General features: G+C 40.6%; 1 protein-coding gene across 3 annotated transcripts in view; it reads left to right on the top strand.

The window, feature by feature from the left end:
* The window catches only part of fat3b (FAT atypical cadherin 3b), a 65,556-nt gene extending 46,297 nt beyond the window's left edge, over positions 1 to 19,259 (top strand). The window contains exons 40-52 of one of the 3 annotated variants that reach the window (XM_087847312.1): positions 51 to 613; positions 924 to 1,055; positions 1,169 to 1,326; positions 1,916 to 2,447; positions 2,660 to 2,813; positions 4,215 to 4,371; positions 7,115 to 7,507; positions 8,556 to 8,811; positions 12,737 to 12,835; positions 13,882 to 13,941; positions 14,225 to 14,263; positions 15,560 to 15,625; positions 17,055 to 19,259. In XM_087847312.1, the coding sequence (XP_087703438.1) occupies positions 51 to 613; positions 924 to 1,055; positions 1,169 to 1,326; positions 1,916 to 2,447; positions 2,660 to 2,813; positions 4,215 to 4,371; positions 7,115 to 7,507; positions 8,556 to 8,811; positions 12,737 to 12,835; positions 13,882 to 13,941; positions 14,225 to 14,263; positions 15,560 to 15,625; positions 17,055 to 17,812 (3,367 nt within the window). In that variant the 3' untranslated portion in view covers positions 17,813 to 19,259. The remainder of the gene's footprint in view (positions 1 to 50; positions 614 to 923; positions 1,056 to 1,168; positions 1,327 to 1,915; positions 2,448 to 2,659; positions 2,814 to 4,214; positions 4,372 to 7,114; positions 7,508 to 8,555; positions 8,812 to 12,736; positions 12,836 to 13,881; positions 13,942 to 14,224; positions 14,264 to 15,559; positions 15,626 to 17,054) is intronic. The other 2 variants (XM_087847314.1, XM_087847313.1) reach the window with 2 other exon arrangements.
* Positions 19,260 to 19,459: the final 200 nt, after the last annotated feature.

The following is a 19,459-nucleotide window of genomic DNA, read 5'->3' as shown; positions in this document are numbered from 1 at the left end:
GGAAAACTTTTTGGTGTAACAATTCAGTATGTTTTCTTGCCTTTTCTCAGGTACCAGATGAACGCTACAGTGAGCGATGGACGTTTCGCTGTGATAGCTGATGTTTCCATCCAGGTCGAACAAGTGACAGATGTCATGTTGCGTAGCGCTCTGACCCTACGTTTCAACTTGCTGTCTCCAGAGGACTTACTTAGTCGCTACCTTAGCCAAATTAAGCTAACGTTACGGGGACTAGGTGGATGGAAATGGTCACCAGGGCAGCAGGATCCTCTTCACATACTCTGTGTACAGCCAGTGATGGGGACATCGGATGTGGACCTGCTTCTAGCCATGGAGAGGCCAGAGACGCCGGGCAGTGGACGCATGGGTGTGTTCTACTCCCAGCAAGAGCTGTCTGCAAAGCTGGAGGAGGGGGCAGCGCAGGGTCAGATTCGAGGTGTGCTAGCTGGGGCTGTGGTGGTGAGCAGCACTTGTTCTGGCGAGCTGGAGTGTGGGGATAGAGTGTGTGAAAACACACTTGTGATGGACGGGAGCTCGCCTGTCACCTACAGCACAGAAAGGGTCAGCTTGGTGTCGCCTACGTTCAGCCGCAAAGAGACCTGCACCTGTCCCGGTTTGTACTACACTCATTTTTGAACCTTCACAGAGTCAGTGTCACAAACACGTATCATCAGTTCATGAACGGCATTGGTTGATAGTTTTCATATAAAAATCAGTAAAATCCTGAAATATCTGAATGGAAACATACAGAATTTTTGCTTATGTAGTATACATTTTGCATTCTATAAAAAAGGAAATACAAAAACTACAGAGGCATATATTATGCATGCAAATATAAATAAATTAATGAAAGAATAATGTAAATCTGAAGGCTTTTCACATGATGACAAATAATATTTATATTTCTACCCCTTTTCAAACAGGAGGGACATGCCCCACCCCTGTGGAGCTCTGTGAAGGTCAGTCCTGTCCAGCTGATATGCAGTGTGTGCGTTCTGGTCCTACTGCGCCATCTGTCTGCCAGTGTCAGCCTGAGAGACTAGATGACTGTGCAGGTGTGTTTTGGCATGCCTGCAGTTTGTATAACTTCTGTCTTTCTGATTTAGCTTGATGAGGTTTAGTGTAACCTGAAACTTTTCCCGCTTCTCTGTGTGTTGCAAATGTGCAGGCCAGACTTCGCTGAGTTTCTCTGGAAACAGCTACATCAAGTACAGAGTGACAGCGAGTGGCCAGAGTGGAGAGATGAAGCTCGGCCTCAGGATCAGAACACTTCAGAGAAGAGGAGTCATTATGTTCACACGGGTTAACCCCTGCACCATGCTTAAGGTAGAGGTTACAGGGCTATGCTTTTTTGGGGGTCATGCAAAACACTAGCTGCTCATTTCCTGTTAGAAGGAAACATGTTTCTCAGTAAGTGTTTTTTTAAAAAACATCATCAGGTATTATTCAGAAGATGTAACTTTTTGTTATATAATATCACACTTCACCGAGTTCTTTTGAGTCCTCAAAGGTATCCGATGGAAGACAAAACACTGCTCAGTAGACCGTTTAACACTTTATTACTTCTAGAAGGGAGATGCGTCCTGCATGACATGCTACTGCGGATCTCAAAATGGTGTTGTGCCACTAACAGTTTTATTACAGAAGCTCTCTAACTCTAATCTAAACAACATTGTCTCAGTAACTTTCCACTAGAGCTGGTCCCCTCTTATCTACATTCTCCCAGGCAAGCGTGAGCGAGAGTCTGCAGCTTTCTACTCCCCAAGGACACATGGTCTCATGCCTTTATTTTTAAGGGCTGTGTCCACTTAATACTACACTATATAACTTTATAACACTTATTATTAATAAAAAGCATAGCATTATTGAGGCACTGCAAATTATTTAGTTCCAACACTTTTCTTTCCTTCCACAGATTGAAGGCGGTCGACTCTGGTTTCAGTTGGACTGTGACAACACCCTTGGCATTATGGGTATCTCTGGCAGACCGATAAATGATGGCCTGTGGCATGCAGTCACTTTGGAGCTGACTATGAACTACACTCTCCTGTCATTGGATGACAGCTATGTGGAACGTCGCCGGGCAGCCAGAGCCCCGGTTCGTCTTTGGCCTTTGGCACCAGATTCATCATTTTTCTTTGGGGCCCAAGTCAGGCCACTAAATGGGCAAGGTGAGAGGCCAGGCCCTGGGTCAGGAAGGAGCCAGGGAGGGCCAGGGCTTGCAGAGCGTGGCGTAAGGGGCCCTCCGAGAGCTCAGGATGGCTTCCAGGGGTGCCTGGGCTCGCTGATGCTGAACGGAAATGAGCTGCCGCTCCAGAATAAAAGGAGCCGTTATGCTGAGATAGCAGGGCTCAGCGAAGTCAAACTGGGCTGCGTGCTTTACCCAGATCCATGCGTCAGTCAGCCCTGCCTCAACGGAGCAATCTGCAGTAGCCTTCCCTCTGGAGGTGTGTGTATATATACAAAAAACATAATCATGTGTATGTGCCTTGCTGTGGGACACATTCATTACTTTGTTTTTACTCTGTTTTTTACAGTTTTTAATCATTTTATTTTGATAATTTGTTGTTTTATCATTGATCGTTTTCATTTATGAGTATTATGCATAATAGTTGATATTAGTTATAATTTTCAGACACGTAAAATATCTCTTCCACAGGTTTTATGTGCACTTGCAGTGTTGGATTCACTGGGGGGCGCTGTGAAATTGAACTGACATCCTGCATGCCAAACCCCTGCCAGAATGGTGGAGACTGCAAGCCTGTAGGCAGCGCATTCCTCTGTGGCTGTCCTCCTGGACTCGGGGGACTTATGTAAGATATAATAGCCTGGAATCGCTCACACTTTCTAGCCTTAATAACCGGCTGTAACAGCAGTGTTGACAAATGCTGTGTCCTGTTTAGAAAGTATGTAAACAATGAGAGCCGTACGGTGCTGATTATTAAGATACTCAACGTCTGTATCTCCCTCCCTCTCAGTGAAAACATGAAAGAGCATGTGCTGGACTCAAAATCCCATTCATTAGCACACATTAGTTGTTATTGGGGGGGGGGGGGGGGGGGGGGTTAGTGGTTCTAATTTAATTCTGCATAATTTTAGTTGAAAAGCCCATAATCATTCTCTAGCTGTCTTCTTAATTACAGCTTAGTAATTGCCTTTGAAATAACCTCTCTGCTAATGCGTCTGTTCCACAGAGCCACCAGCAGAGGGCACTTTTCCCCCACAGAGGATTTTTTTGTTTTGTTTTTGGCTTTTTTATGCTTTTGACTTGGATTTTAAAAACTAATTTTATTAATTTAAATTCAATTATCCTTACACTAATAAAACTATGGACAAAATGTTATTGTTATTTTCAGGCACCAGATTGTTTATATCATTAATAATTAATGTTAAACACAGATTGAAACCATTACAACCAAATAGCTGTTGAATTCAGTTGACTGTGGAGTTGTTGTTGTTTTTTTTCTTCCAGCACTAAAATATATGCATTACAATAAAAAATACAATATAGAATTTTGTCATTGAAAAAGCTACAAAAGTTGACATTTTCTCATTATTACTAATCTATTTCATAGGTTAATAAAACTAATGTGAGACAAGTTCATTAACTTTTTTAATTATGGGATAAAGTATTCATCGCTTAAAATAATAATGAGAGGATATCACTGGCCAGCACATCCAGGCCTTAATGAGTATAGTGTGTATAATTAATGACTAAGCTGTGACCTGCACTTTTATCATTTAAAAGCAAAACTTTGGAAAGTTCTGCCATGAAGCTTTCTGCAAAATCCTTCTTCCGTCAGACTTGCAAAATGTTTTGAAAATCCCATCAAAGAGAAAATAATTGAAAAGAGAATTGCATGTATCTTCCATCCGCTGCACAGCAGGACACCATGCTTGAAATGACAAGCTGAGATGAGCATGTATGTGTCTGCAGTAAAATTACTTTTATGATGTTCAGCGGAAATTTGCTTCTTCAGTGGGAGTGTGTGTTCATGTTTTTTGCATTCATGCATAATTCTTTAAATCAGAACCGTCTAAATGTAAATAATAGGGAATCTTCCCAGCATTTGGGAAAAGAAACATTCTCTAAAAAGTTTTAAATGTTTTAGCTCACTCTCACCTTTGCATTCTTCCTTTTTCTTAACTTTGATAACATCATATTCACTGCGGTCCCCCATAGCAGCTTTACTTACTCGTTTTTGCTGCCACAGATGTGACGACGACGTCAACGAGTGTGACCAGGAAGCGTGCGGAAATGGAGGAGAGTGCGTGAACACATTCGGGTCATTCTACTGTAACTGTTCAGAAGGGTACGAGGGTCAGCTGTGCGATGATCTGACGCCTGGTGATCCTGGGGATGACACACAGGTAGCGTATGAGCGACGCTTGGAATTGGATTTTTGTAGATGTTACAGAATAAATGAAAAATGAGAAAACTCCTCGAATTGTTTTTTTTGTGCATTCAGCTCGCACCTAGTTAGACTTGGCATACACAGTGAAATTGAGAATTTTGATTTTACAGCAGGCCCCTGGAAGGCTTATTCAGCAGCTTGGTATCTTTGTTCCCACAGCAGATAAATTAGAGTGTAGTAATGCCTAAATTGCTGTTTCTATTTGAAGTTGTTATGCTCTTAAATTTATTGTGCCATATACCTTATACTGAGACTGCAAACCCAATTAATGTGGCACATTATAAGAAGGAAGGTACTTTAATTAATCCCTGGAGGACTGCAGCACAGTTGACAAAATCTACTAAGCTTCTTTTACAGCTAATGTATGTTAACTTTGTTCTTTGTTTGTTTGTTTTTCTTTTTAATTGAGTGCTTGCATTAGAGATAATGTATATTTTTATTGCCGAAACTTATTCATCACGCATTGCATTAAAACAAAAAAGCTGTGAGCTCAATCGCTCCCTCCAAATTGGAAGACCATAAAATGTGCTCATAATCTTTTGGAGTAGTGAGTGCATAAGGGTTGTAAATATACCCAGCTTTAGATGATGAATTTTCCCGATACCAAAATTTCATTTACTTCAATACTCAAAAGATGCTTTGTGTTTCAAAACTTTGCTAATTAGCGTCTCAGATGTAGCGATGAGATTCTTATTAATCTTGTGTTTAGAGTAATAACAAACATTTAGAAATTGTTTGGGGGTTTAATATGAGCCCCCTTTGATAGTATTAAACATTTTGGGGGCAAACTAACTTCACTATGTTCCTGTCAGGTCCTGTAAATTTTTCCTATTTCTTAAGGACATGACTTTCAGATACTGTTGTAGATATTTATTCTTTTGTCATTCACTTGTCCAGCTTCCTCAAATATATATACACCATGCCAAGATATGCCTATTTTTCGGCTAATAGCTCTCTGGGAATCTAAATTTTTGGTGCAAAAACAGAATTTTATATCTGTCAAACTTTGTTACTCTGCATTTTCTGTGGTTGGACTGAACGACTGGGAACAAAACAATGTGTTTTTATGATAGGATGCTAGTAAAAAATGCCTAAAATTTAATTTCAAATTGATTTTTTGCTAGGTTTTCTCTTATATGTGGGCACGGCGCTAGTTCATCCTTTGATTAAGGCAGACGTTCCCAAAGTGTGGGGCCCGCCCCCTAGGGGGGGCGCAGAGCCATTGCAGGGGGGGCGCGGCATGAAAAGAGAAAAAAAAAAAAAACAATGCTTGGACACTGCTAGCACGGGGCGCCCACAGAAACGCAAAGCAGGAGATGAAGCATAGCTGAATATGTTTCCAAACCAACTTCATTCTAAGCCAAAGACTAGAAAATATGGTGAAGCATATCTTCCCTTTGGTTTCACCTGCACAAGTGCCGAGGTAGGTCTCCCTGCAGGATTGGGTTTCCCTTCCTTGGAAGCAGTGCTGGGATATTTAAATCATGGACAAACAGTATCCCACATTCTTGATTTGTAGTTCACAAACACTTGTTGTAAGGACTAACTACTCCTGACATTTTGGAGATGTTAGCTCTTTATACAGTAATGTTACAGTGGGACACAAATAACGTCAGGCTGATCCTGCCACAATTTGTTCCCCCGGTTCAAATCACGGACAAACAGCATCCAACAGTTGTTTATGTTTTTGAACCATTTTGCACAGGGATTTTTTGAAAAATGTATTTATAGCAATGTTGAATATTATTACACAGGAAAAAAAACAACTACATGTAAAATAATTACACCATGACGCCTCTGCCTTTCTAAATGGAGGGACAGTAACTGCTTGTATATGTAAGCCTGTAAAACCTGCAGATAGTCAGATTAACAGTATTTCGTCTCTATCTGCCATTCTGCAATTCATCTCATGTAAACAATAACGTGGCGCGCAGCGTTACGTGAAAAAATGCACATACCTTTGACGTTGCCTGAGGAACTCTGTATTCCTCGTGGTAAACGCAAAAAAGGAGTTTTAAAAAATCTCCGTTCTCGGTGATTCGAAACGCCGTTTACGTGTGGACGAAACAGCTGCGTTTTCAAAAATACCCGTGTAGGTGTGGACGTAGCGTAAAAGACTTAGTAGTTTATTTCCTTACTACCTGTCATTTATTGCAGATTACTTGTATTTGCTTAATTGTTTACTAAATATTTGAGGTGTGAAATACACCGCAATGGAGCAAAATATGGGTGTGTGTGGTTGGAGGATGTGTTCGTGCGTGCGTGCGTGCATGCGCGCGCGCGCGAGGGGGGCGCGAACATTTTTCTTGTAAAACAAGGGGGGCCCAGCAAAAAAAGTTTGGGAACCACTGGATTAAGGTGTCTTTTTTATGCTTGAATGATTCACAGGTGAGTGTTAAGTGGCTTAAGAAAAAAAAACAACAATCTAAAGAACTGACTTTTGCACAGCACTGTATGTTTGGGTAATTCTTTTGGTGCTGGAAAAAGCACTTCATTTTCATGTTAATCATCTGACAACAAAGACCTTTTTTATGAAGTGTTATTGAATTATTTCTAAGCTTGTTCTTCTTTCAACTTTTTATCTGTGTATTTACTGATGACCTTAGAGATTTTCTGACACTTAACTGTTCGTTATTCAACTAGAAAAAATTATTATAATATTATAATATTTTAATAATTTTACTTTTCTTGTTGTGCAGGCTGAGTCTTTGTCTTACGTTGGACCAGGAGAGATAATTGGCATTGGAGTCCTTGCGTTTGTCATCATTTTCCTCCTCATACTCTTCATCGTCTTTAGGAAAAAAATCAAATTCAGGAAAGACTCAGATCCAGGCCCCGGTATTCAGACTGGGATGGGCATCTCGGCTATCTCCACAGAAACTAGCTACATGCTGCACAAGACTGGCATGGGAGCAGAAGGGATTGAGTTTAAAGCCGTTCGTGTATCAGGCTCACCAGCAACCACAAGCACCTATGGTGAGGTGGGAGGCAGCAGTGTGGGCCCTCCCCAGGTCATGGTGCGCCCAACTGCCCACTCCCCTCTACCAGGAGGACTCAGTGGTGACAGGACCACTTCCAGTGAAGGCAGTCAGGTGTGCATAGCTTGTTTTAATTATGATATTTATGTGTCTGCTTTATAGTAAATGCTGCGGAAAATACAAAATTGTGACAAAGTTAAATATCTGAATATGTTCATACTGCTAATATCTAAAAAATAGTTGGTCAGACCATTTAGGAAAACACATGAATAATGTGGTTGTTAAGCAGGAATTATATGCTTTAAAATAAGAGTATTTAAGTTTTAATATTAAACTATAACGATGAGCATCCAAAGTAAAATCCACTTTATATGACAATATCAATATTTGTGGAGCGTCATATCTCCCAGCTCATCAGTCCCTTTTGATAATGCTGCTCTTCCTTAATTTATCTGAATTTATATTGTAATTTAAAAGAAAGAATATTATTTCTTATATTAGTCCATTTTTTAAAAACAGCCTTTGGGACAAACAACCACAGTGTGCTGGAGAAAGTATACATGGGCTCCACACACAGCTCAACTATAAAAACTGTGTTTTTATGGCAGGAACTAGGTTTTGATATCAAATATAACACAAGGACGATATAGGTAGATTAAAAAGTAGTAATGTTCCCAGCACATTCGCTCTATTATGTAGATAATCAGCTTACAGGATACAGAAAGTCTGCTCACATTTAATAATCATGTTCATGTCTTCTTTGTAGTCAATTCTGCATGTGATGGGCTAAAATAGGCTTCACAGCAGCGACTTCATCATGTGTGTGGCCCTTCAGATAGGGTGATGACCCAGTTCTTCTTTCATGGCAATAATTAAGAAAAACAACTAATGGTATCAGAAAATCAATTGGAATTATAAAATATAAAATATAAAGGTCGTACACCAGTGCAGAATATTGTATTGTTTTTACAAAAAGCAATCATTTGATAATTTATGTATGTTTCTGATTGTGCGTGTAATTGCACAAAGAATGAAATAATGATTTGTTTTGTAATAACGCATGAAATCCTGTATAAATTTGTTTGCATTTCGAGTTTCTGAATAGTAACTACCTGGCTTGCCCTTACCCGAACTTTCTGGGTATTTTCTTGTGTCTCTGCAGATTAGCAGCTTCCTCTCAGACATGTCTAATGTCCGAGGTATGGCCAATAGGCGGGGCGTCGCAGTGTGCAGTGTGGCACCCAATCTCCCTTCAGCATCTGCTTGCCGCTCAGAGCATAGCCCGGCCCACAAAGTGTCCTGGGAAGGCGAAGAAATGAGGGAGAAAGAGCTGGAGAGGGCTAGAGATGAGAGAGAGGAGGAGTGGGGGCAGAGAGCTTTTGAGCTGGAGAGAACACAGAGAGATAACAGTCCACAGGGTAAGACTGCAACAGTCTGCCTGCAAACACACACACACACACACACACACACACACACACACGTGCGCACACAGCTTCTAACCTGATCAAAAAGGCAAAGAGTACACAGGCCATGAACACATTGTGTTACACCAATACCACCATCTTCACTGAGAGAGCTCATTTCACAGTGCTCTATGCCTTTTGATCACACACATCAAAGAAAATGGCCCAGAGTAAGCAAGAGTGCTTAAAAAGTAATATTTTTATTTTGCTATCATTTCAGTTTTCTTATTTATTTCCTAGGAGCAATAATGGGTAATAGAACTTTCTGTTACACTGCTGAAATTGGCAATTATGTCCACTTGTATCAGGATAACTCTCTTGGATCTTGTGGGCACTTCTGTTTGAATGGTCAGGGTAATCAGCCAGAACTGATGTCCTATGTTCTTGTCCTACTTTTGCAAAAAAAAAAAAAAAAAAACAAGAAAGAAAAAATAAAGTTCAGTTAAAATCAAAGTAGTTGGAACACGTCCACACAAAGTCACCCAACTTCTCTGTCAAGTTTCCCTCTTTTTATTTTTCCTTAAATTTGCTTCACACCTACCTTTGTCAGCTGTACAGGCACCAAACCGAAGGAGAGAAGAATGTCATTGTAATTCAGCATCTGTCTGATATTTTAGCTGCCAACACTCTTCCCAGTTTGTTCTCTGTCGATGAAATAACCACGTTGCATTTCAGTGCGCAGGTAGGCGTCAGATATTTCGATCCTTTGTCCAGCCTGTTGTGTGAATAATACAGCTTGCAGTGGGAACATCCTGGCTGTTAATGATTGATTTTTTTCCTGTAGGAATGGGAAATAGGTTATTTTATTTTTTTGGTCCCCCGCTGAGTGTCTGTAGAAAAAAAAAAAAAAAAAGAACCAGCACCACCTCCTCACATTTACACCACCAGTCTATTAATTTAATGATGATAAAACTTATAGAAAACTGACCTCAAGATTACTTTGTTAATGACTGCCAGGTTAACTAATCAATTGCAAATGAGTTTAGTAAGTTATTTACACCACGACAGCCACAAGCAAGTGCAATAATGTGTATTTCAATAACAAGGAGACAGGTGAAACATGAAATAGTTACTAACCAGGGAACATCCCTGGTTAGTAACTATGGTTATTTTCTGTCACACCCGTTCTATCATAAATAAATAAAATGGGATGAATATTTAAATACTTGGAAAATACTCTTTGAACAAATCAGGCCTCATATTGTACTCTATAGTTTGGTTTTTTTTGGTAACTGTTGGTAACTCTTCAGGATGTTTCTTCATGGAGGAGTATTTTAAACACTAACTATAAACTGTTTCACTCACAGGAAGTCATTTCTGAAGACTGACATAAAAAAAAAAAAGGGTTGAACTGTACAAACTCTGTTTTTCCCTTAAATACTCTTTTTCCATGTATGTTTGCACTTGTCACGGTAAACTTTTGCACCTATTTCTTAGTTTACTTGCAAAATACTAAAAAGTGAAGGCAGACTCAAGAGTTTTAGCATGTTCACAGGAGGACAACATGCCACAGAGATTAAAACTGGCTTGGTTTCTGTTTCAAACTGAAATGGTGAAAACTTGTCTGGAAAAAACATAAAATAAGAAGGGAGCCAAATTGTAGACCGTATCACTTAAATCAGCGTAACATTATATTTTATTGAACTGGCTCGGCAAAGAAAATAGTTTGGGTGGGTCTTAATTATAGGAACTTGTAAGAAAAAAACAGAAAGAAAGAAAGAAAGAGTAAAACATTTTTGCTTTTTCCAAAACCTGATTATATTAAGTGTCCCCTTGCCTGCATCCTGAATTAGACCTGTGGCTGCTGCACTGTCTTTCTTGTTTAGTTTGATTGATGGTACTGCCTTACTGATCACATTCCCACAGGAGCGTTTCACTTCTTCCATATGCATTGAACCATGACCACGTAGCTTGAGCTCAGAAAGCTGAGGTTGATTTTCAGACATCCCGGCCCTCGCGGACACGGTTGCAGAGTACGGATTTGGTCATAAGATGGGCCGAGCCCTGAATGCTTGCTTGCCAAACGTGAAGTGAAAAACGAGATTTTTGAAGATTTGAAATTCTGTCACACTTGTCAGATAAGGGTAAGCTGTTGTGTAGAGGTGTGAGATTCAAAACGCTATCACAAAATCTCTGTTGTTATTATGAATTTACACCCACCCACCCTTTTTTTATTTTTTTTTGAAAAAAGGGAACAGGAACAACTGTGTGCTAGGATGTATTAAGGTACAGCTGGAACTGCTGGAAGCAAATGCATGACATAAAATATTTGTATAGTCTTCTTGAAAAATGTATTTTTCTTGAGACGTTGCGTTAATGTGACACTCGCATCTTTGCTCCAAAATGAGCTGAATAAAAAGACTTTTGATTTACTTTTTTGACTTGATGCCATATAATTTGTTAGTGCATCTTTGTTTACTGTGACTCAATACAAGCATCTGGAGAAGAATTCATCTGAACAGATGCTCATGAGGAAATATTCAGACCATTTATTGCCAATCAATGATTTTCACAATAAGATCCATCACTACATAGCAGCAAGGCAGTAAAATGGATTTAAATAGCTTTCTATTATCTATTTCTCTCTTTTTTTCCCTGTCTGTTTGTTCCATCTACTAAATAAAAGCCTAGTTTTGCAAAAAAGTTACTTTTAATCACATCAGCAAAACTGCCTCTTTGCATGCAGTTTTATTTTGCACAAACAATTGATCTCACAGCTCAGCCTTTCCACTCTGCTGGTCCTCTGTATTTCTTAAAAAAAAAAAAAAAAGACTTCATTGCTTCTACATAAGGGGCACCTGGTAGAGAAATTCACCTGCCTCTGGCTGTGTTGTAAACAGTCTTTACAGCTTATCTGAAGTCATAAGTACCTGCTACGGACCTCCGGCCAGTTGTTTGACAATCACTCAGAGGACACTTGGAGTGATTTGAAGGAAACAAACCTTCAAATAACAGCTCGGCAAAGGCACAAAAAAAAGACCACACTGACTTGTGAGCACCAGTTTATTTGAAATGATGCCTCTGCAGGCGTAAAGGTTAAGGAAAACTGGAGATATTAGGCCTGGTAGATTTCTCCAAACAAAATTTAATTTGATTTGCGTGCGCAGACAAAATTGAAGGGTTGTAACATAAAAGAAGACCTTTGATTACCACAGTATGAAAAGCTTGACCCAAACCACAAACCTACTTGCCACCTTAGCCTGTAGCGCAGTGACGTTGTCATGAAATTTGCTCTATTTTGCTTTTTTTTTTTAAGCAGTTATTCAGCAGTTACATAACCACCAGTAACTCGGTGGTCTTCACCCCCTCCATGATAGTGCTGACAGCATTAAATGGGCAGACCTGGATTTGCAGTAGGTGTACTGGGATTTGTGGAAAATGTTGTACATCAAAGCAGCGAGGAAGCCTTTATGGAAAAAAAAATCATTCTGCAGGTCAAATATGTTTTTTAAATATGCTCTATCTGAGTCAAAAGTAGATGAATAGCAGATTTAGCCTCTCTCTTCTAACTGAACACAGCCAGCTAGAAATAAAATGAATGGACAGGCAGAGTGATGGATCTGTGGACACATTTTTTCTCTATGAGTGCACTGAATGAACAAAGTAGAGAGTTTTCAGTCACTCTGATCCTTTCTTCTTTTCACCCTGCTTAGAAATCCAACTCAAAGCTGATACGAGGTTATTTTAGCTCAGACTTTAGAAGCTTCTTATTAGCCGAAGTTAAGCTTTTAAATGTAAATACAGCACGAGAGTGATTGAGCTTTTCAGATCTGAACGATTCGGATATCTGAACACGTCTTTCAATTCTGAACCTACATTTAATTTTCCATGAGTGAAAGCTGCTGATGTGAATGAGTGTTGTTTTGTGTTTTTACATTAGAGGTGTCGGAGCTGGTGGACGGGCTGGGGTGTCTCTCAGACTCCACCTCCGAGGAGCACTCACTTAGCTCCTACACTTCAGAGTCCTTCGATGACAACGGTAAGACTCTGATACTCAAATTAACTAAAGCGCATTTTAATTGCCAGAAGTTTGTAGGTAATGTTCCCCGAACCAGTACCTTCTTTGGCCCACCATCATTTTAAACTCCTTCAACTAAAGCCTGAAACTTTCTGCAGAAAAAAACAGAAAAGTCCTAAAAGTAGACAGATTTGTCAGACATTCTCACTGAAACATGTAATTGTTTCTCGGTTTACCAGTGTCTTCCATCTTCAGTCTTTCCGCTGCTTCATGTTCTGCATGCATATCCTTCTAACCTTGTTGTCTTGCTGCTGCTGTTGTCTTTGCTCAGGCTGTTTGTGCGTGCTGTTCTTGCTTTGCTCTTGGTTGCCTGATGCTGTTGTCCGTTAGATAGACTGCCAATTATGTGCTGCTTGCTGCCGCGTGTTATTACGTCTTGTGACTGTATTCAAGCAGGGAGTGTTTTTAAAAGGTTTCTGAATGTGTGCCACCGTCTTTTAAGCATCTGACATTTCTTTCTTAGTTCCCTTGAGAGGGTTTGCCTTTCGCAGGGCTGTCACTGTGAATAGGAATTAGTTCCTAATGAATTGCCTGGTTAAATAAAGGTTAGTGTAAAATCAAATGCTGGGCCTGTAGTAATTATTGAAAAGCAGGGTGATATTAGAGAAGTGGAAATGCTTTAATGTAACCAATATGCACAGTTAGCTACAATTCCCAGATAACTCAATAGCATTGATTTTCCACTGGCTAACTATAAGAGGGTGGAAGTCAAGCACCGTAATGATGCTGATGTGTGTGTGTGGTTGTGTTCTTTACATAGGAAATCTATGTAGGGTGCTTTATATCCTGTCTAATTAGTGTAGCTGCAAAGAGTCCTCGCTTTCTTACAGGACACCCACACACACACGCGCACGCACAGACACCACATGTATATAGACATGTTTGCAACGTGCTTCCTCCGTGTTCTCAGCACATCTCAGTCACCTCCACTGTATAAAACCTTGAATGTTCATGAATGCACTGAGATTATTTCCATTTCTTCTTCTCTCTTTCTGTCTTCTGCCTAGCGTCCATAGTGACAGTGATACGTCTCGTCAACGATACTGTTGATAACATCGAAAGTGAAGGTATGAAGGAAAATCCTCTGTTAACTCCCCTGTCTTCTTTGTGTCTGTCATTCCGACGCCAACATATTTGTTCAGCGGCAGAGCAAAAAGATTTACTGAATGCAGCCGAGCCGCTGCCATTCAGTCCCCGTTCTTATTACGAATTAAACATCCTGCTTAGATTTCTAATATTTGTTGTCAGTTTCTGACACCGGATTTCTCTGTGTTTCAGTTTTTCCCCTTTGGTTTCTGGGTTGTTTGTCTCGCTCTGTCTCTGACTTTCCCTTTCTCTCTGCCTTTGTAGTGTCAAACATGGACAAAGAACAGCGGCATAGCAGCCCTGGTGAGTGAGATGCAAAGCAATGGAAAAACATCTTATTAATTTGCCATTTCTTTGACTTTATTTGTCAGGGGTGAGAACCCACAACCTGACCTTTTGCATCCTTTGCAGTATTTTCTCTGAATACTTTCATCATAGCCCAATAGTAAAGATTACTATGTCTATTTATGCCGACTCTATCCACTCTTTGAATGTCAATGCAGGCTTGCAGTTTCCGATTATGTTTTCTGACCTCCGAGGTCGGGAAAAATAACTAGAATCTGAGTCAGTTTCTGTTGCCCTGTGTGTAGCAAACAGTGTAGGGCTTTCAGGTACAACATTCAGGCAGCTCTTTGATGAAATGAAAATATTATGTCCAGAGATACTTTTAAAACGTATTCTGCTTCATAGTTAATTAAGAAATTTTGAATTCTGATGACTGCTAAATTGGGCGCAGCAGTCCTAGCTCCAAGCAAAGCAAAGCTTTCACCCCGGCCTTGCAGAGGGTCTCAGAGGATTAGGGGCACTTTGAGCTAAGCCTCACATCCGCCCAGAACAGCAGAGGAGAAGGCAGCTTCAAACACTTTCTTTTTTAACATTTTTTTGGGGGGGAATCATCTACAGTCTGAACACTGACTTTCTGCTCTTAGCGAATGCATGGCTTTCCTTAAACAAACACTGGGGCCGTCACAATCCAGTTGCACCTATCCTTTAAGATCCCTACTCCGCTGTCAGTTGCTTGTGCTACACTCTTGCAATCAATATTAATTGGCTCATAGTTACCAAGTCTGTTTGTTCTCGGTTGCATGTAATTTACTAGGTCTACAAAGCCTTTCGTTTCAGAGCAAGAGTGTGTTTATGCCTCAGTCACTGCCAGCCTGCTGAAGCACACGCAGCTTCATTTCAGACAAAGAGAATTAAATGATGTTTGTCCAGTGGGTTTTTTTGAAGACATCCTTTGGATTCAGAATTTTCTGTTTTACACAAAACATCATTTTAATAAAGTTTTCAATCTCACAAGTTTATTTTCAAGCACAGCAAGAAGAAATGTGAAAAAAGCAAATCTCGCGGTATTTTTCCATTTTGTGTTTTTGTATACAGTTGCAGCATGATTGTGTGCATGTATTATCTATTATGAATTGTGTTTGTTGGTATAAGCGGCGTGCTAAATGGCTCTCTGCCAGCTTCCCTCTCTTGTTGTCGAAGCGTGCTTTCTTCTGTGTCATAATTCGCCGTCTCCTTTTGCATTCACCAAGAATTTCATCATCAAAGGTTCGCCGTCCCATGAGATATTTGTTTTGTTTCCCATTTTACTGACAGCGAGTCGTCACCTGCAGAGCAAAGATGAGATTTGCGTAGAGTTCATCAAAGAGTACATTGTGGATTGTAAGAGCATTCTTTTTTCCCCCCTCCCTTAACCCTTCGTTAGAACATTTTTTAACCAGAGACAGATATTTCAGGCAAGCATGGCATGGCAGTAAGATCTCGTTGGCATGGCAGTCCGTTAGATACCTGTGTCCACACATGTGTCATGAATTATATAGTAGTGGCTGGCAAAAGCACAGTAATTAAGTGTACTCTCTGTCCCACACACAGGGTGACCCCTCTGCCTCCTCTCACTTCATCAATATGATATTTTTTCCCCTCACGGCTCATTAACCTAACCATGAATTATGCAACCTGCATGCTGTAGTTTGTAGGAAGTTGTGGATTAGCGGGGAGTTCTGTGTCAGTCCATTTAGCAGCATGAACTGAAATCTAAAATAAATAAATAAATAAAATGTCGACTAATTTTATTTGCACATTAATAAAAAAGTAAATGAGAACTGGAGCGATTACACAAAGCAAACACGCTGGAGAAATCCCAAGGAACAAACAGAAAGCCCCAGGGCCGCAGGGCCTCCTGCTACACCTCTCAAACATGCAGCACACACATGCACACACTATCATGCGTGCTTCATTTCTTGTGCAAAAATAAACCCAATCAAAGGTAGAGATAATAAGCATGGAGGCAATTTAAGGGGAGAAACAAAATAAACACGACAAGCCAGATAATATGCAAGCTATTCGGAAATGGGTTCAAAATTGATAATAAAATTGGCAACTTTTTTCCAGATGTTGGTGGTTTTACACCTTGAGAAAGGTTTTTTCACTCATTTTATTTATTTATTTTATTTGTCTTTTGTTTTTTTTTGGTTTTACAAGGGCAGCGGTAGAACCGTAAGTGAAAATGAAATGTGTGTGCAGGCGTAAGAATTACAACAGTCCTCCTATAACAGATGCACAGAAGTGTAGTTACTGGTGTCACCACTCTTTACCTGCTGGAGATAAGATTGCAGCGATACTGGTGTTTTAGACGAGGAGTTTATTTACCGATGGACACCTTTCGCCGGCTGATCCTATTAGACTGATTAGATCTGAGTCTTCATCACACTGTGCTGTAACACTGTGGTTCTTTAACTTGTTCTGGTATGCAACAGCTGAAAAAAGTTCATGCTCCAGATTTTTTATCAGTTAATAGCAACAATAAATGATACAAGCTGAATGAGGTCCGCGTGATAGCATCGCTGTGCTTTTCCTACATAAATCATATTTTACTGTAGTAGATCTGTGTCCCACTGGTGGGACCACCACTGTAGTGCACCCTAATGCACACTACAGTAAAACTATATGCTTCCAGTGATTTAGGAGCAAAGATTTTTCCATGGAAAAAGATATATGTTGCTATTACACCATGTTAAGTTCCATTCCTTTCTTAGATTGTCCTTAAATCCATGCTGTTTATTACTGAAACTATGCCAAACTGTATTTTCAGCATACCACTGGGAGTCTTCCTGTCAGACTTCAAGCTGGGTGTCGCCCTCACGACTGCGTCCACCTGAGGTAGGATCCCATTATGAGCTTAATGACACCCAGCAGAACATCAGACGCGGAGGCAGCACGCGCTCTCTGCAGCTGGACTACAGGGTGATGGGCTACAATGCGGACAAAAGCCGTGAGAGGACACAGGAAACTGGGAGGAGGACCTTTCAGTGGGAGAGGAATCAGTCTGGAGAGTGGGAGAGGAAACACACCCCGGACAGAAAAGAAAAGAGAAGGTACAAGGAGGAAGGAAGGAATATGAACATTAGGACCAAGGACATGGAGGGACACCAGGACCACGAAGATCAGCAGCTGCAGGACCAAGACAGCTGTGACGACAGCTCCTCGCCCGTGTATGAAGAGTACCAAGAGTCCAGACATGATCCGGAACAAAATGAAGACACGGAGAGCCTTTATGATACTCTACCCCCAACTCGGCGAGCCTATGAAGGATATCCGTCCAGTCCCCCAGGGCTAAACCTGCACCCAGCTCAACTTATGCCCCCCCTCAGGGCCTGGGACTTACAGACAGAGGAATGGAGGGGATCACGGGAAGACCATGGAGGGCTTGGTTCTAATAGTCTGGCAGGTTCTGGGGATGAGTTAGAAAGACTACTGAACCTGGTGTCACTGAGAGCCAGGAGAGCCACACGAATAAACAGAGCCTCTACCAGATCTGAACCTGCAGCAGGCTGGGATGGGCTGAAATGAGCTCACGCTCAAGACTCCTTAAAACAAAAAGATTTTCTGTTCCTTTGCAAATCACAGAGTGGCGGTGATCCTCTCTGGTTACGGTTCACATTTATAATCTACTCGAACATTGGTCCACCACCTAAAAAAATAATAATTGGACAAGAATGTTAACATACACACTTTTATTATCCGACATTATTATCCTTGTGTAAACAAGCACTAATCCACCACCAATCCCCTGGCTCATTTATAAGCGGGAGGAATAAAAGGAAATATATGTGTCTCCTCACAGCTTCACCTGTGCTGCCATTGGCTCTGAATCAGTGCTTTTACATGTATTATTTAGAGTCACTGAAGAAGAACATTTGGATCTTGTTTTAGATCGCGTACCCCTGTATGTGCAAATTTTCAAATCACGTATTTCGTTCATCGCTGTGTCGGATCGCACATGTACCGGCACACAATTATTTTGTTAACTCAGCCGTGCAATACTTAATGCATTTTTTTTTTTTTACTGACGCGCGCTCAGGTTTGTTTTGCAGGGAGCTTTTCGCTCGCATCCCACACAGAGACTTAGAGTATTAAGATTACCTGAGGTTGATTTTACACAATCATTTAATTTTCCTATGTGGATTTATTTATTTATTCATATTTGTAGCTTTGCTTATGAGTCTCTTCATGAGGACATGCGTTATAGTTACCTGGCCTGTGTAGATATGATTAAATACAGGACTAAGGATATATTTTTTTATTTACTCAAGCGGCTATTCTAAGTGAGTAGAAGGACACAGAGCTACTTATTAAAACACATTAATTTAATGAATATGTACATAATGTAATTTGAATATATTGAAGCTTTAGCAGTGCTTCAGGCAGACTGAAGCCCGCGTTACACCTGGTGTTAATATGTGAAATGAATTTCGGGGCATTATGTGCAGAACGGCTTAGAGAATTGTGTGGACATGCAACCGTGAAGTACAGAATCACTCACCCAGGACATGTGCTCATGGTTGGTTCGCTGATAACGCAGTGTAAATGCTGCTGCATTCCCAGTTCACACACAACAAAGGGAATGCAAATGAAAATAAACTCCATGTAACGAAGCTGCGAAACAGCGCTGTTCTCTGAGAATATTTCTAGTTGACTCCTAGTTGGCTAGGAGTAATTAAAGATAAACATATTCATAGTAGCTGTTCGGGTCATTTGTGGATTTTTTTTAAAAAGACACACCGTGTGCACAAAAATACACACACCTCTTCCCATGCACAAACTGGTATTTGTAAAGGAAGAATGTGTGGACCGTGTTTGTACTCCAGACCGTGACAGACCATCGTGAGGCAAGCCCGACAGAATGGAGAGAAGATGAAAAATGAACCGAGACAGAAGTGAAGAAAAACAGCCAGTTTGGCTGAGCTTGCATTCCCTGTTATCAATATATATATTTCCAGCCCATAAACGCATCATCAATAACTTAGCCTCTGCACACCACCACAGTGGATTTTAAATCAACCAGTCAACCTGTGATTGAAGTGCAGACTTTAAGCTTTAGTTCAAGGGATTTAACAAAAGTGTCCCATTAATAGTGTTTAGGAATTACTGCCATTTTAATAGACAATCGCCTATGTAGTTGGGTGGTTGACTGACAAGCAGTTTTAGGGACAGATG

The sequence above is a fragment of the Neolamprologus brichardi genome, chromosome 10 (assembly GCF_056152115.1).
Source record: "Neolamprologus brichardi isolate AB-2024 chromosome 10, ASM5615211v1, whole genome shotgun sequence".
Lineage (NCBI taxonomy): Eukaryota > Metazoa > Chordata > Actinopteri > Cichliformes > Cichlidae > Neolamprologus > Neolamprologus brichardi.
This window is presented reverse-complemented; position numbering and strand designations above follow the sequence as displayed.